General features: G+C 35.7%; 1 protein-coding gene across 9 annotated transcripts in view; it reads right to left on the bottom strand.

Moving 5' to 3' along the window:
* Positions 1-17,876, bottom strand: part of ERBIN (erbb2 interacting protein) — a 129,730-nt gene that overhangs the window by 18,231 nt on the left and 93,623 nt on the right. For all 9 annotated transcript variants that reach the window (XM_086361991.1, XM_086361992.1, XM_086361993.1 and 6 more), the window contains exons 15-21: positions 16,271-16,370; positions 12,517-12,638; positions 10,722-10,895; positions 9,479-9,664; positions 6,110-6,224; positions 3,314-3,497; positions 83-1,628 (exon numbers count right to left, since the gene is read on the bottom strand). In XM_086361991.1, the coding sequence (XP_086218117.1) occupies positions 83-1,628; positions 3,314-3,497; positions 6,110-6,224; positions 9,479-9,664; positions 10,722-10,895; positions 12,517-12,638; positions 16,271-16,370 (2,427 nt within the window). The remainder of the gene's footprint in view (positions 1-82; positions 1,629-3,313; positions 3,498-6,109; positions 6,225-9,478; positions 9,665-10,721; positions 10,896-12,516; positions 12,639-16,270; positions 16,371-17,876) is intronic.

Genomic DNA, 17,876 nt, shown 5'->3' with positions numbered 1-17,876 from the left:
TAAAAAACAAAGTACGCCAAAAATTTTAAAGGAAAATTAGTAAATTCATGAAGAGGCAAATGAAAAATTCATGTTTAATTACCTTTTCTAATTTTTTGGCCTCAATGTGTCGTAGTACTTGTTCTCGCCAATCATGAGGAACTTTACTTTTTCCCGGAGGATCTAGTAACGAATGCTCAGAACCAACCCTTGTATTTGGTCTTTTTGAAGGACTAGTCCGTGAGTAACTGAAGTCACTAACTGACATAGTTCTCTCTGGTATCTCACTAACAGAGGGTCGAGCACTCTGAGGCCTTGAGGCATGTGGACCATCAACGCTGTAGGTTCGTGCAGAAAGAGGTCTCTGTGATCCTGACATCATTGGAGGAGTTCGTCCCACTGAATGTAACTCTCTGTATGACAAATAATCTCCTTCAGGAACTTGGGTCCGCCTCGTGGAACCTGGCTCACCAAGATTTACAGAGGCTGCTGAGGACACACTGCTCTGTCGCTGAATTGTAGTTCGAGTTGCTCCAGGAATGAGTCGGTCATTTGGTGAGATGGCCCACATGTCCCCATGTCTTCCTGGACCAAGTCTCTGGTGTAAATGATACCCAGTATTAGCTCGAACATTGTTATGATTAGAGAAATTCATATTGGCAGAATGTTTAGCGTAACTGTGACTTTCTGTACTCTCTGATCTAGGAAAGCGCTGTGAGGGAAAACTGACAGGATCTACTTGGGGATTTTGTTTGGAGTGCCACAAAGTGTCCTTGACTGCAGCACTGCCACTGTACTGAATATTATACTGCGGAGGACCATACATCTGAGGCACAGACTGGGGGCCGCTTGTTGTGGGACCTCTTATGTGTGGTTCTTCAGGATTATGATTTGAATCAAACTTGAAAATTGCCTTTGCACCCGATATTAAATCAGAAGATGAAGAAGAACCAGTAAATACTTGCAATGGTTGATCATATAAAAGCGTAGCTGACTTGCTCCTGACTATATTTTTTCCATCAATAGTAGATGTTACTTTAGCTGTGGCACTTGGCTGCTGAGGTCCATTATCACTCAGAATGTCATAGATTTTTAGCCCTCCAGTTTCCATATTAGTTATGCTATGAGATTTCACAACAGGTCCAATTGGCCCACTTTTCTGAGGGGAGAGGTCTTCAGTGCTTTTGGAATGACCCACATCAACAGAAGAATCAGTGTCATGTGGCTCGGTCCTCCTAGGAGACTGGGGAGTTTCCTCAGAATGTCCATTTACCTTATTTATGCATTCAACATTAGGAAACTTGTTTCCATTTTCCAAGTGCTCAGCTTCTCCTTTAGCATTATTGCTTAAAAAGCCCATTCCAAGCGCTGTATCTTGTGTCTTTGATCTTTCCACTATCTCTGGTTGAAATGTATCATTAGTTACAAGTTTATTTAGATTCATATTGATATGGTCTAATTTGTGAGATTCATCAGATGTGGCTGTTGAGTCAACACCTTTTTCAATAAGAACTAACCTCTCTTCAATATTCAAATCATACTCAGGTAAGTTAAAATCTTTTTTATCAGGAACTTTGATTTTTTCCTCTGTTGAATGATTTAAAATATCTCCATTTTGTAAAAGACTGTTAAAATTTTCATCTTCTTGCCTAAAAGAAAGATAATTTTATCACAAACATCATAAAGCCCAGTTTTTAGTCATGGGGAATATTAACAACAAGCTACTGTGTAAATACACAGAGATAAGAGTGTTGATGGGAGTCACAGATAAAAGACATTTAGTATCAAGCATGTAATTTTAAAATATTATTGTAACAGTCAAATAATAAGAGATTTATATTAAATAGAGACAAGTAAAACATACTAATCAAAGTGCAGATAAGATTAATTATTGCCACTACCATAATCACTGTAACACAATACAGTTTAATAGAGCTAAACAATGAAGAAAAATGTGCATATTTTATAATGAAATAATTCCCTTCTACTGCTGCACCTTTGCATGAATGTTCTAAAATACGAAATGCTTGAAAGATAGGTACATACATGGAGATAAGGGCAATAAGCTGAATAGCTGAGTAAGAGCACAGAATATTTTTATGAATAATTCAAAACCTCACAGTATTGATCAATTATATTATTATTAGATCCAAATATATATAAGGAAATTATACAAAGAACTAAACAATCACTCAAAGATCTACAAAGTATGAAGATCAAAAAAGAAACTAAATATAATTATTTTCTTAAGTGACTACATTGTGTTTAGCAAATATTTATAAAACATGCCATTCCAAAATTATAGAAGATATTTTATTTCTATTTGATAATAATAAAACATATTTGTATTCTTTTGTGTAAATATGTAAGTTACATTTCAACAAATATTTTTTAATACTGACCTTCTGATTAGATAACAGAAAATATTATTAGAAATACAACCAAAGAAGGTATGGCTATATCCCTTTCTTAGCCTTTATTTCATTACAAAACACATGATTTAGAAAATACTTAACTACTTGCCAACTATATCAAATTTTACTTTTCAACAAATTAACCATTATTTTAACATCCAAGAGGTTATAAAAGTAATATTTTACCACACTAGATTTTAGCCTCAAATTCAGAGGAAGGGTGTAAGTGATTAATCTTAAATATAACTACGTAAGAGTTAAAACTCAATGTGAGACATAAAATTCATCTTCCTTTTAAAGTAATGCAAATCAATATATAGAAAAATCTGACTTAAATATACCCAGAATTTAAGTACTCTATAACTCTAAAATTCAGTTAATAATATCCATACAATAAGGTTTGGATTCAGCAGTAATCCAAATCCTTCTATCAAGCATAACCCTTTAACTTGAATTATTCTCAACAGGCTATATTACAAAACATTATAAAACTGTTCAACCTTTTAATGAAGAGAATTAGAATATATTTTAAGTCTTTTCATTTAAAAGACTAAGATGAAAATGTATGTGCTGTGCTCTGCTTAGTCACTCAGTCTTGTCCAACTCTTTGCAACCTCATGGACTGTAGCCCGCCAGGCTCCTCCATTCATGGACAATCCCCAGGCAACAATACTGAAGTGGGTTGCCATGCCCTCTACCAGCCGATCTTCCCAATCGAGGGAAATGTATAAAAGCTAAGCAATTAGTAAATAAACTGGGGAAGAAATTATATACTGTCTGAACCACTTCTATAATATTAATTTGTAAAGTCTTTTATGTTTTAATAATATATATTTAATAATATAAATAGTATATATTTATTTGCCTTGCCATCTCTATGTATTATACAAATGAATTATCTCATTAAGATGGTCACAAACCTGATTTTGGAATTAATACCAATATGTGTTTGTTTCACTGGAGAGCAGAGTGAGGTATCTTGACTGCTATCAGTATTAAGAGAAACTGAATCAGACATCCGAGATGGAGAAGAACAGTTGCTGTTATTCTGATTGCTATTGTGTGTGACTTCATCTGATAAAGAATCTGTATCCTTTGTATCATCTGTAAGAAAAAAAATAAAGCTACTGATAAAGCCACACAGAATTTCCAGTAATGAAAAATGGCATTTATATTGTCTTGGCTCAATATATAAGGTAAGGAATTATATGGATAGAAGATAACCAGAGGCTCACCTCAGAAAATTCAGTCCTAATACATACAAAGATTCAAGAATTTAAAAACAGTGATACTTTCAGTTAGTTTTTAGTGATACCTGTAGTTTCTTTTTTAAATATGAACAACGATAGAGTTACCCAGAATCTGATTTAAACTACTGACACAAATGTTATTACATAATGTTTTTAAGGCCATTTTAGGCCGTTTTAGTGAATACTGTTTTCCATGAATTTAGTTTTAAAAAGTTGTAACAGTAAGAAATATATACTATAGTTCATAATCTCAATAAACTTATTATCTGGGGTATAAATGATTTCATACATGTATGGAATTGTTTTTACCTATTCTGATAATAAAAATGAGCAGCATAGTTAACCAAAAAAGAAACACCACACAAATCCATAAATTTTCCCAAGGTCAGCTTTCCCCTTTCTAAGTTCATTTCAAAGAACTATATATGAATAGTGAATTCTCAATATGTGAGATGGTTTTGCAACAACTATATAAACAAACAGATAATATTCATATTCCACTTTAGGCAGGTAGTAATAAAAAGTACCATTTTTTAAAAGTAGTGATAAAAAGATAGTAACTTAGTTTGTTTACAACCCTACAGGCATGGTAGCACATGGGTCTCTATAACTTCTGCTTTAAGATGTTTGGGTCTGAGAAGCTGAATTTTTAATATACTGTTAAACTACATGGCACTTAAGTTCTCTCCTATTTACATTCTCCTACTTCTTTCTCCTCTTGATGAAAGTGAAAGAGGAGAGTGAAAAAGCTGGCGTAAAGCTCAACATTCAGAAAACGAAGATCACGGTACCTGGTCCCATCACTTCATGGGAAATAAATGGGGAAACACTGGAAACAGTGTCAGACGTTATTTTTGGGGGGCTCCAAAATCACTACAGATGGTGACTACAACCATGAAATTAAAAGACGCTTACTCCTTGGAAGGAAAGTTATGACTAACCTAGATAGCATATTGAAAAGCAGAGACATTACTTTGCCAACAAGGTCCATCTAGTCAAGGCTATGGTTTTTCCTGTGGTCATGTATGGATGTGAGAGTTGGACTGTGAAGAAAGCTGAGCGCCAAAGAATTGATGGTTTTGAAGTGTGGTGTTGGAGAAGACTCTTGAGAGTCCCTTGGACTGCAAGGAGATCCAACCAGTCCGTCCTAAAGGAGACCAGTCCTGGGTGTTTGTTGGAAGGACTGATGCTGAGGCTGAAACTCCAATACTTTGGCCACCTCATGCGAACAGCTGACTAATATTGGAAAAGACCCTGATGCTGGGAAAGATTGAGGGCAGGAGGAGAAGGGGATGACAGAGGATGAGATGGCTGGATGGCATCACCGACTCGATGGACATGAGTCTGGGTGAACTCTGGGAGCTGGTGATGGACAGGGAGGCCTGGAGTGCTGCGATTCATGGGGTCGCAAAGAGTCGGACACGACTGAGCGACTGAACTGAACTGAACTGACTTCCTTCTCATGGGATAACTGTGACAATTAGATAATAATATGTAAACTATTTAGCATAGTAACAATTAGTAACAAATATCACTACCATTATTATGAAACCCCAAGGTATCCTTTAAAGGGCCACCTTGCCAGTAAGTTTCATCAATGACATAAAGGTACAGACTGGATAAATCTTTGGTGGAGATAATGTAGACATTTTCAGACATTTGGTGGAGAAGAGTGAGGGAAGGATAAAAGGAAGGGATAGCTACTCTCCGAGTTGTCTTTCATTTCTGAGAGTCTGAGATTCTATGTTCGGTAGAGGTGAGGGGGTATATTAAAAAAAAAAAAGTTCCTTAACAGATAAAATAACAACAAGCATCTGTTATACATAAGGTACTTTGCTAGATCTGAGTACACTAACCCAATATATTTGAAATTCTCAAAATCTTTCATTAGCTTAATTGTATGTCTAGTTCGATGTATGTGTGCTAAATCACTTCAGTCATGTCTGACTCTTTGCAGCCCAATGGACTTGTAGCCCGCCAGACTCCTCTGTCCATGGGATTCCCCAGACAAAAATACTGGAGTGGGTTGCTGTGTCCTCCTCTAGAGGATCTTCTCGACCCAGGGATCAAATCCACATCTCTTATGTCTCCTGCCTTGCCAGGTGGGTTCTTAACCACTAGCACCATCTGGGAAGCCCAGTTAGATGTATACACATGGAAAAAATTAAGGAGCTCAAAGATCATACAGCAAACAAGTGGTAGAGATGGAATCATAATCCAGGCTTATCTGCCTAAAAAATCCATGTCATGTAAGTAAACTTGCATGAATGAAGAGATCCACCAAGATTTTTCTTTAAAAACGAGAGATAAGGAATAGACCCTTTACAAAGACATGTTTTAAAAATTGCTTCTGAAAAGTATTTTAAATAACATAGTAAAATTTAGTGAAAATTTCTTTGAAAAAAAAATTTATAAATTTTATTCAGTCCATTTCTGTTCCTAGCGAGCTATCTTTTGACATCTAACCTTTTTTGTTACTACTAAGTGCTACCACTTTGGGCTGGTTAATAGAGGTTTCAATTAATGGTGGTCGCATCTCTGCCATTTTCATCTCTTCATCAGAAGAAAGTTCTTCAGATTCCTAATTTGGAGAAAAAAGAGAAAAATATTAACAAAAATAAATTTTGGTTTCTTTAAATGAATAAATATTAAGTTATATGAACTTCAAAGAGAAAATACTTGACACAGGCATAAAAGCTTTTTACGGTAACTGAATAAAACTAGTATGTGACTTAAATTTTTCAAGACATGGCAATAAAACTATGGAAATTATTATTCCTTCAAGGATCACCAGGTTCCAAGGAATCAGAAGGACTGAGATGCTCTTCCACCAAGATAAATTAATGGCAATTTCTGTCCAATTTGAAGACAGAATCTTTTATTACTCTCCATGATTTTTTTCTCTGATATTTGGCAATTGTCCCATGCAATTTACCACTGATTGCTGTTAGCACATACAAAGAGACTCTGCGGTCAACAAGTATTAATAGAAAGATTTTAACATTGTATATAATAGACATAAAATCAGATCTTCTGCAGTTTATTTTTAGCTAATATAACGAAAATAAATAAAAGGTCTTAAAACAGTATTCTATTAAAAATACTAAGATTTCTAAGTGCTTTAAGTGTCATAATAAAATATGAACTGAAATCAGAAAACTATTTCAATAAAAAGGCCAGATAGTAAATATTTTATACTTTGCAAGCCACACATTCTGTTTCAACCAACCAATTCTGCTGCTCTGGCATAAAAGTAGCCACAGACAATATGTAAGCAAATTACCATGGCTGTGTGCCAGTGAAACTAAATGTCATCTAATTTTTCATATTTCACAAAATATGCTTTTTCTTTTGACCTTTATTCAACGTTCAATAATGTAAAGCTGTTCTTAGCTTGCAAGCCATATGAAAATAGGCAGTGGGCCAGCTTGGGGCAACAGGCCATAGTCTGCCAACCCTGTTCCAGACTCTACTACAATGGATTTAGACTGCTAAGTAGTTAAGGGTGAGAAATGTAAATTGGGTTTAGTCTTCAAGGGTAAGTTAAGAGGTAAATAGCATTCTGAGTAGAGGGAAACATGGAAATAAGAAAATGTATGGCAAGTCAACTCCATGAAGCTGAAATTTAGGAAAAGGGGCAGGAGAAACAGAAAAGGCAGACTGGATTGCATAGTAAAAGGTTATGCTCTGAGTATGAACTCAATTAAGTACATGCTTAAAGTACAATTACTGAAAGTACATTACTGAAAGTACAATTACTGAAAGTACATTACTGAAAGTTGCCAAGCTAGAAACTCACAAGGCAGATTATCTTTTAAAATAATAACTCTGATATTAAAGGTTTATAGAAAGAGAGACTGGCAGAAAGAAAACTGGGTATAGCAATAGTCTTGAACAAAAAAGACTACACCTGTCCTGCAATGGCAGTAATAGCTAGTACAGAAAAAAAAAAGAACTGGGCAGAAATTTTATTACCATTAACAGAACTTGACTGGTACAATGAATACAAACAATGAGATAACAGGACGAGGAGGTTTGTCTCAGCCTTTTGATATCTGCAGCATCTAAACTGCTGACCAGACCTTCTTCTCCATGAGACTATATTATACCTGGGCTTCTGCGAACTCTAGTCTCCTAAACCTCCCACCACCTTTCTGTTTCCTTTGCTCATGTCAATTAATTTTCCTGCAGTTTGCTCATATTCTTCCCTTTCTTACTCTTTCCCCCATAGCTACTGCATTTTTTCCCCCAATGATTATGTTTATTTTAATTAAAACTTTTTATTTATTTTGACCATGCCCCACAGCATTTGGGGTCTTAGTTCCGCAACCAATGAGCAAACCTGTGTCCCTTGAATTGGAAGCATGGAGTCTTAACCACTAGGCCACCAGGGAAGTTACAATGATTATGTTTAATGTAGATAATTCCGCTAAAAAATGTTCAGTGGCTCCCCAACATTAAGTCCAGATTTCTCAGCATAGCTATCAGGAAACAATCTACTCTACTAATTTTATTTCATTAACTATATCCCCTGATACATTTGGTGAGATGGTCTGACCAATGCTCTTTCCTACATTTTCTAAAGGCGGTTCTTTTGCTCTCATATTCTTTTCACATTTCATTCAATTCTCCTATTTCTGTTAACTGAAATACTTCAAAATACAAGTTAAACGTTTCCTTCACCTCAAAGCATCTGTGGTTCTTTATAGCCAGAAAATACCTCTTTCTAAATTTCTATAAAACTTAATACCTCCAGCAGTTTATGAGGCGAATGTAGAATGGTGCAATCACTTTTGGAAAACTGGCAGTTTCTCAAACAGTTAAACATAGAGTTACCATACAATCTAGCAAATCAACTCTAGAAGAAAGAGGATGTATTTTCTTTGGGTATAAACTATACCCAAGAGAAAAGAAAATATATATCCACACAAAAACTTGTATACAAATATTCAAAGGAACCTCACTCATCATTAGAGACAAAATGTGGAAATAACTCAAATGTTCATAATGGACGATGACAATGAAATATACAGACATTAAAAAAAAATGGATGAAGTACTGACCCGTGCTACAATATGAATAATCTTGATGATATTGTGTTAAATGAAACAAAGACTACATACTGTATGATTACATTTATATGAAATGCCAAGAACAGACAAATCTAGAGGCGAAGACTACTAGTTGCTCAGGACTGGGGAGGAGGATATAGACATTGTAGGGAGACAACTAAGAAGTACGGGCTTTCTTTTAGGGTAATCAAAATGTTCCCAAAGTGTTTGTGGTGAGGGTTGCACAACTTTCAGTACACTAAAAGCCACTGAACTGCACCCTTTATTTAAATGAGTGAGTTGTATAGTATATGAGTTATACCTCAATAAAGCTGCTTTAAAAAAAAAAAAAAAAAAGCTTTTATTGATCCAAGGGAAAAATCTCTTTTAAAAGTCTCAGATATTCAAGGAAAAAAAAAAAAAACTTTACAATCAATGATAAATGCCTAAATAAGTCAAATAACTGACTTATTATTTGGTAAACCAACAGCAACTTTTTCATTTTTAAGTTACTGATTAAAGCAATTGCTATTATAAATTTTACAGAATTAGAACTGCCACAATCTAATTTAAATAGTAAAAATTTTTATAACCTCTGTACTCCAATGTTGAAGCTTAAGTGATAAATGAGTGGTAAACAAATATGATGAAATTTCTCAATGGCAAAACTGTATTAGTGTATTTTCTGCTATTGGTATCAGGTTTCCCCTACCTTTAGTTAGCAACAATGAAATGTTAAATTCTTATCATTTAACATTACTCCAGAATAATCATAAAGCCATACCTCAAAAACATCATCATGATTAACAATATGCTTCAAGTTCTCAGAGGCTTTCACATTTGCAGTCACTGGCAGATTTCCAGAACTGACCTCAGCTTCAGGTTCATTGGTCTTCTGTATAGAGTTTCCTATCATATACTTTTCTCTTTCATCAGCTTTGCTTCTTACTGGAGTGATACTTTCAGAAGTCTAAGCAAAAGAAAAGATAAAAGAACTCACATTCTTTACACCTATTACTGTATTAAAGTTCAGATGAAAATTTAAAAGTATATTCCTATTATGGGTAAACTGAAGAAGTTTTAAACACGGAAATCTGTAGCACTGAGAGAGAAAACGCTCACTGTGGGAACAGGCAGTCACAAAGGTCCATGAGTCACATTAAACTTGACAATTTAGCTAAGGTTCCATTTCATCCTAGAAGGTGCAAAGCTGCTATTTATGAGTGAGTCACTTGGCATGTGCAAACTCAGGAAGGTTCGATTTTTTCCTGCTCTTTGTGGAACGAATAGAAACTTCAGTGACAGGATAAAACTTCTGTTTCTGTGATACAGATGCAGAGGGGAAAGTTCATTAAAGGAACACACAATTTAGGGATCTGTGTAGGTTTCAGAAACATCCTAGGGAAACATCAATGATCTGTCACAGTAATTACATTTAAAATGAAAACTGGGTAGAATGGATCAATATTACCAGGGGAAAAAGCATACCTATAACCATGAACTTTCTGACATTCATTATCTTATTCTTTGTTCAGGCAATGTTAGTTCAAAAGCTATGCTACACTCTCCTGCCCATCTGGACAGTCTGTAACCACAACTGAAGTGGTAATAATAGCATTTCAGTTTGCTCACTATGATAGCTTTTAGTTCAAGTATGTGAAAACTCTGGTCACCTGATGTGAAGAGCCAACTCACTGGAAAAGACCCTGATGCTGGGAAAGATTGAGGGTAGGAGGAGATAGGGGCAGCAGAGGATGAGATGGTTAGACGGCATCACTGACTCAATGGACATGACTCTGAGCAAACTCTGGGAGATAGTGAAGGACACGGAAGCCTGGCATGCTGCCATCCATGGGGATGCAAAGAGTTGGAGATGACTGAACAACAACAACAATCTGAGAATACTCCCCAAGTCTGGGAGTGTATTTTGGTGTATACAAAAAGGATCATTATATCAATTATCATTTAAAAATTTTAAAGAACTGGAAATAGACTTCAGTCAATGTTTTTAAATTGAGCTTTCTAACCTTCACACCCACATCATTATTTACAACTTGCTGATCTTCATGTGGTTTCAAATCTTTTCCAGAGTCTTCATTAGTCTCTTCATCTTTTAATCTATGTACAATGGTTTGAACAGTTTTGACCATATTCTTAAGCTCATCCGGATATGGTGTTGGATATCTCTTCAAATTTCCCTCCTACAGAAATAAAATAAGTGATAAATTAAATTATCTCACAATTCAAAATACAGGTATTTCTTTAAAAAAACGTTTATTGGAGTATAGTTGATTTACAATGTTGTGTTATTTTCTGCTGTAGAGCTAACTGAATCAGCTACGCCTATACACAGATGGACTCTTTTTCAGGTTTCCCATATAGGCCATTACAGAGTATTGAGTAGAGGTCCCTCTCTATACAGAAGGTTCCTATTAGTTATCTACAGATAAATATTTCTAACACCAATCTCAAAATTTAATCTATAGTCCATCTTAATTATACTACATACCTAGCTCATAACGTAACTGTGAAGACAGATGATAGGCCTTTGAAAGCATTTTAGATCAATAAATGTATGGTTTTATTGATAGTAAAAAAAAAAAAAAAAACTTCACAGTTACAGATTTCAATGTTTTAAAAGCTTTTTTTAGTAGACTTAAATATATTCCATTTGGAGATATATGGTATGGATATTGCCAACACTGCACTTGGCTTTGAAACAGATACATGTTTTCCAGCTAGATAATTATGCAAACAGACATAAAATTCCTACATTATGATGACTTATGTGCCAGAAACCAAACAACTCTAAGATCAGCCTAATCATCATTTTCTAGAATTCAGCCAGCTTTATTATACAAGGGAAAAATAATCACATCCATAACTAACTTGGAAATGTGTATTTGCTACTTCTATTACTACAACACAGTCTCATAAAGAAACAAAATGTTCCCCTCAAAGAGTTGTTCATCCCTTTAATATATAAATAAATAATTAAAGAAAGGAAAGGGGGAAACAATAATCTGTTTTGCTCTTTTATTTATGTACACTATGAAATTTGTTTTTTATTCACACAATTTTATATTATTCTCAAATACTTTCACATCATAAATGTAGTGGATCAATAAAATTTCAAGCGCCTTGAGGGTAAGGAATGAAACAAATACTTCTTTGTATCTCTGAAAATAGCACAGATGAGCTATATGCTGCTGCTGAGTCACTTCAGTCGTGTCTGACTCTGTGCGACCCCATAGATGGCAGCCCACCAGGATGCCCGGTCCCTGGGATTCTCCAGGCAAGAACACTGGAGTGGGTTGCCATTTCCTTCTCCAATGCATGAAAGTGAAAAGTGAAAGTGAAGTCGCTCAGTCGTGTCCGACCCTCAGCGACCCCATGGACTGCAGCCCTCCAGGCTCCTCCATCCATGGGATTTTCCAGGCAAGAGTACTGGAGTGGGGTGCCATTGCCTTCTCTGAAAATAGCACAGATGAGCTATATAGTACCTAATAAATGCAGGCTTCCCAGGTGGTGCTAGTGGTAAAGAGCCCGCCTGCCAATGCAGGATACAGTAGGAGACACAGGGTTGAGAGGATCCCTGGAGGAGGGGTCCCCTGGAGGTGGGGTCCCCTGGAGGAGGGATCCCCCTGGCAACCCACTCCAGGATTCTTGCTGGGAGGATCCCATGGACAGAGGAGCCTGGTAGGCTTATGGTCCACGGGGTCGCAAAGAGTCAGACAGGACTGAAACGATTTAGCATACATGCAACTTATTTAAAATTTAAGAGACCTGTTTAAAATTTGAAGGAAAAAAGAACAGACTCACTCTGGGAGGTGCCTCCCTTTCATCTTTGTCTTCATCACATTCAAACGCCACTTGAGCTCGCTGTTTTCTCTGTTCCTCCCACAATGAAGGATTAAAACTTTCATTATCTGATATAAACATAACTAGAGAAAAACAGAAACAAACAAAACCCCACTATATTTTACTATAATTATGAAAAACTGTTACTTGCTCATAATTTTATAAGATGTTCATTATAATAAATCAAGACTGTCGATGTCAGCAGCTATAAATGCTACACTAACAACTAGGCTGTATTTCTAACATTTCTTCACAACAGCAATCACACATCTTTTCTTTCTTAAAGCTGATTTGTCTTGTTTTTTTATGAGAAAGATTTCTGAAGAGAATAGAATATAATTAGCACACTATAGATACGTAATTGTGTGTAGTTCCCTACAAAAAATAACACGGTAATACACAAATCATTTCATTCAAGTTTTGGCATTCAGAAATCTTAATTCCAATATTGTTTATTATGTACTAGAGGAAGGGAGTTAACACAGAAAAATGGAAATATTTTGGTAAAAAATGACTACCCTGATGGCCCCTACTTGCATTAAACATTATACATAGTTTGACTATGTAAACAAAGTGATTGCAAGATATTCTTTATATCAAAACTAAGGAAAATTTAAAATTTAACAAACTCAGCACTTACATATCCTGCCTGCTATCTGATACAATATTAAATACTTAACAGCTGTCAAAGTTTTTTGCTTCCTCTTAGGCAACGAAAACAAAAGGTAAGGCTTAAAAAATCGATCCATTTGACCAACAGATTAATATATATCATTATACATTAATCCATTGCACAAATCCATTTAATTGCACAAAGTCATTATGGATTAATATATATCACCTTAAAGAAGTTTGTGCAATTAAAAAAAAAAATCACAACTTACTTTCTGCCCATTAAAAGAAAACAAAAGAGATTAAAAGCACCTTTTTAGTTAATAGAAAAACAGATAATCCAAATACAGTCAGTTTGATTATTTCCACAAAACCGGCATAATTATCATTTATTTTTAGTCCTTCTTTTGGGCTTCCTACCCTTCTTTAAGCTCATATCCACAGGAAGAATACCATGAAACCAAATACTAACAACAGGAATAAAACTTTATTTACCTTTTTATTTGTTTTAATTACTCAGTTCAAAATTTTTTACTTGCTTTGTGTTGTTGCTTAATATTAAATGAATTACAGTGTTTGTTTGTGCAACGAGGTTCAAATTCCTGGGAAGCCTTCCTGACATACTTTTTGTGGTATACTCGGAAAAGCAAGCAGAGCCAAGCAGTTTCCAACAAAGTCTACTTCCAGGATTGAGAGAGAGGATTTCCCCTCCCATCTTAGGGTTGTTCTGCTACCAGAAGCATTCTTGAAGAGAATCTAATAAAACACTACAGATGTGTGACTTTGTGCAATTCCCTACAAAAAGTAACATGGTAATTATATAAATATTTCATTCAAGGTTTGGCACTCAGAACTTGTCTTCCTAATTCCAATACTGTTTGTTATGTACTAGAGGTGAGGATGAGGGTTAAGACTCCCAATCCTCAGCCCAGCCCAAAGATCTCTAAGAGTTTTAGATTATATCAAAGCAATTTTACATCAGAATTTTTTCAGAACCCCAAGGAAAGTAACTTTTACCATTCCTCTCACTACTGTCAACTTCTGGTCACCTATACTTTCTACCCTTTAGTATAAATCTCACATCTTTTGAGATTCAGGGCATCAGGCAGTAACATTACTTTTTCTGCATTTTAGAGGCCACTAGATCTGATCACACTGGCATATTCATTCGGGATTCTAGCATTTGCATAGCATGTTTCTCTCTACCTATATGTCATAAGTGAAAGTCACTCGGTTGTGTCTGACTCTTTGCAATCCCATGGACTATACACAGTCCATGGAATTCTCTAGGCCAGAATACTGGAGTGGGTAGCCTTTCCCTTCTCCCGGGGATCTTCCCAACCCAGGGATTGAACCCAGGTTTCCCACACTGCAGGCAGATTCTTTACCAAATAAGGCACCAGGGAAGCCCAAGAATACTGGAGTGGGTAGCCTATCCCTTCTCCAGCAATTTTCCTGACCCAGGAATCGATCCGGGGTCTCCTGCATTGCAGGTGGATTCTTTACCAACTGAGCTATCAGGAAAGCCCTATCTACCTAAGACCTGCCAAAATCCTGAATGATGACAAATGTGTGATGACCCCAATAACACAGTACAATACAATTTCATAATTTCTTGATGTCCTCAATTTCAGTGTCCATCTGCATCTCACCCATGTGATTCAAAATCATGGTACTTCTCAAGACCTTAGCTTGTGTAATACCTGACCACTCCATTTGTCCTTCTAAATCATTCACTTATTATTGCTGGTAAGTGTTGAGTTCCTTAACCTCATTTCCTTTCCTTCCTGTAAAAGAATTCTTTTACTCCCTTCTCTATTCACCTTAGATTTCATGACATATTATTTGTACCACTCTCATCTTTTTTCCCCCTTTCCTTAAGTCATACCTACCCAGTAAATCCTGTAACATGGTATTTCAATCACCTACCTTCTGAGCCTTGGAATTCAACCAGAGAAAAATGATATAACCTTGTGGTTTAGAACCACTACAAATTTATGGTATTCCTTACTCTTTGTTCCATCTTCAACACTGCTCAGGAATTCATTCCAAGTCAGCCTGCTCTCCCACACAAAATCACCACCACTTACCTCAAATGCCCTTCCCCCAACCTTTTCAGGCAATTTTCTCTTTGACTTCACTGAGAAAGTAAATATAATAAAAACCCTCAGACTGATGCTGCTCCCCAATATCCTGTTAGTTATAAATTCATTGTTATATGGATCCATTCTTTCCGTTTTTCCTGTTTAAGACTGATTCCTCTAACCAGGCTCAAGATACCACACCTTCTCTTTCAAATTTACCCATCATTATCCCCCTGTCACATCATGAGCTTCTTGAAATTAAGTATTTAAGATCTTAAATACTTAGATCTGGGACTTCTCTGGCGATCCAGTTGTTACAAGACTCTGTGCTTGCAATGCACAGGACATGGGTTCAATACCTGGTTGGGGAACAAACACCCCACATGCCTCAAGAAGCAGCCAGGGGTGGGGCAAAGATCTTAAATACTTAGATCTAACACAATTCCTGGCACATGCGTGGTAATAAAAATAGAATGAATTAAATGTGAAGTGTCTACTCTCAAAGTATGAAAAATTCCACCTTAAGCACATTATGTTTTCTGACTTATTTCTCAGACACTGTGATAAAGGAAAATGCTTCTCTTTCAGTTAAAAAGAAATTCAGCTGCCTGACCATTCAAAATGTAGTTTCTGATTCAGTACTGTGAGTATACTAGTTATAGTGCTCTCATTATACCCATAGTGAAATACTTTACACATGAACTCTAAGGGAACTCAGAATATTATGAACTTATCTCATACTTTTCTGTTGAAGTCTCCCCACACTAAAATGCATCTAACAAAATCAAAGGAATCATTTAAGGAAACATGGTATAGATATACCTCTAAATTCAACTATATATAACTCTGAGATGCTGCCTTATTTTCCCATTTTCAGAGAACTTCATTAACCAATTCTCTAAATTTTCTTCAAACTAGTAAAAGTCTTTGAGACTTTAAATTCAATTCACATCTTTGCTATTCTTTATCAGTTATTAGTTTTTTTTTTTTTTAAAGAAAAGAGATTCTTAAATTCCTACCATCCTCAGTTCTTGGCTGCTGAGGGAACATGTAGTTAGTAAGCACCATTTTCTGGGTCTCTGAATCAGTCTCTTTTTGAAGAGGTATCAGGGGTTTGGACTAGGAAAAGAAAATAAATATTTAATTTTCAATAATCCTATAACAAATACATATTGAGCAATACTTCTGAATAAGTACTCATCATTTTTTCTAGGTTACAAAAAATTTTAATATATATAATAAAACTTTAAACATTGATTTGAAACCTTTTACAAAACTAAAAAATAAAATTTAGCTTTTAATACAAAGCAAACTCATACTGTATTGCAATTATCACTATCAATAGTTTTTAAAGTTCTCATATATTAAGTACATTACATATATCCACAGTCCAATAATTACTTATCACAGTGATTTTAATAACACCAAAAACTAAGCCTCTTCATTTTATGTTATTTTGCCCCTACTAGCATTCCCCTTGGAGAAGATGCTTTTGCAGAAACGAGTTAAGAGGTTTAGTCTAGTTATTTGCAGGTTTATTTTAGCTGAAAACAGAGTACAAACAGTAGGCTGTAACCTTTTCTTTTCTCTCTTATCCCTGTGTCTCCTTTCTCCATTGATTCAACACCAAGTTACTCACGGGCAGAGCTGGAAACTCCAATTATTTCAGATCTCATTCTTCCTTACGACTTTTCCCCTAACTAGTTATTAAGTGTTCTCAATTTACTTCTTAAAATAACTAATATTTTTGCCAGCCTATTGACCTAACATTCTACCAATCTAAGCCTTGGCTAACTCCAGACAAGCAGGAACAATCCAATTCTCCCCTCAACCTGCCACTCCACCAATTAAGTCTTTGGACTTACTCTTGTGAAAACTGTGCCACTAGCTAATGTCATCCTATAATCTTACTTCCATTCAGTTATTTCCTCTGTGCCCCTATCCTTGTTTCACAGTAAAGATACTGCCCTGTGTCTCAAACATCATCAGTGAGAACTTTCTTGGCCTTCTCAGATAATAGCAGTGGTAGACGTACTCCCTTCCCAAAGACAGCACTGCCCTATAGCCTTTTCAGATACAAGTTGCTGCTTCTCCCACACTGCATAAATCCTAGTTCAGTAGGTGGAGATAGTTTACAAATGCTACAAGATCATTACTTCTCTTTCAAGTATAAACACCCCTTCTTTTGAGAAAGATTAAGCCCTGCTTCACTCAAGCTCCTTTCCTAATATATGTCTCTCAATGACCTTCTAGTAGTATCCAACTTCTTCTCTTTTATGCCAAATCCTTCAATAGTAATGTGTAATTCTATAGATATAAAAATGACACAGCCATACTGTTAGCCCAATGATTTCTCAGTAGATGAGAAGTGGGTTGGAAGAAGCAAAGAAATCTACTTAGGTGGAAATATCAAAATTATCTGGGAGGGACTTCCCTGGTGGCCATGTAGTTAGGATGTTGGGCTTTCACTGCTATGGTTCAATCCCAGGTTGGAGAACTGAGATCATGCAAGCTGTGTGGCATGGCAAAAAAAAAAAAAAAAAAAAGAACACAACTAAATTTAATTACACAGGTAGTTACATAAAAGACAAAGTTAAAAAAAATTATCTGGGATGGGAATTCTCC

Source organism: Bos grunniens, chromosome 20 (assembly GCF_055505025.1).
Source record: "Bos grunniens cultivar Pamir isolate PY7600 chromosome 20, Bosgru_T2T1.0, whole genome shotgun sequence".
Classification (NCBI taxonomy): Eukaryota; Metazoa; Chordata; class Mammalia; order Artiodactyla; family Bovidae; genus Bos; species Bos grunniens.
The sequence above is the reverse complement of the archived record's forward strand: the minus strand, read 5'-3'. Positions and strand labels throughout refer to the sequence as shown.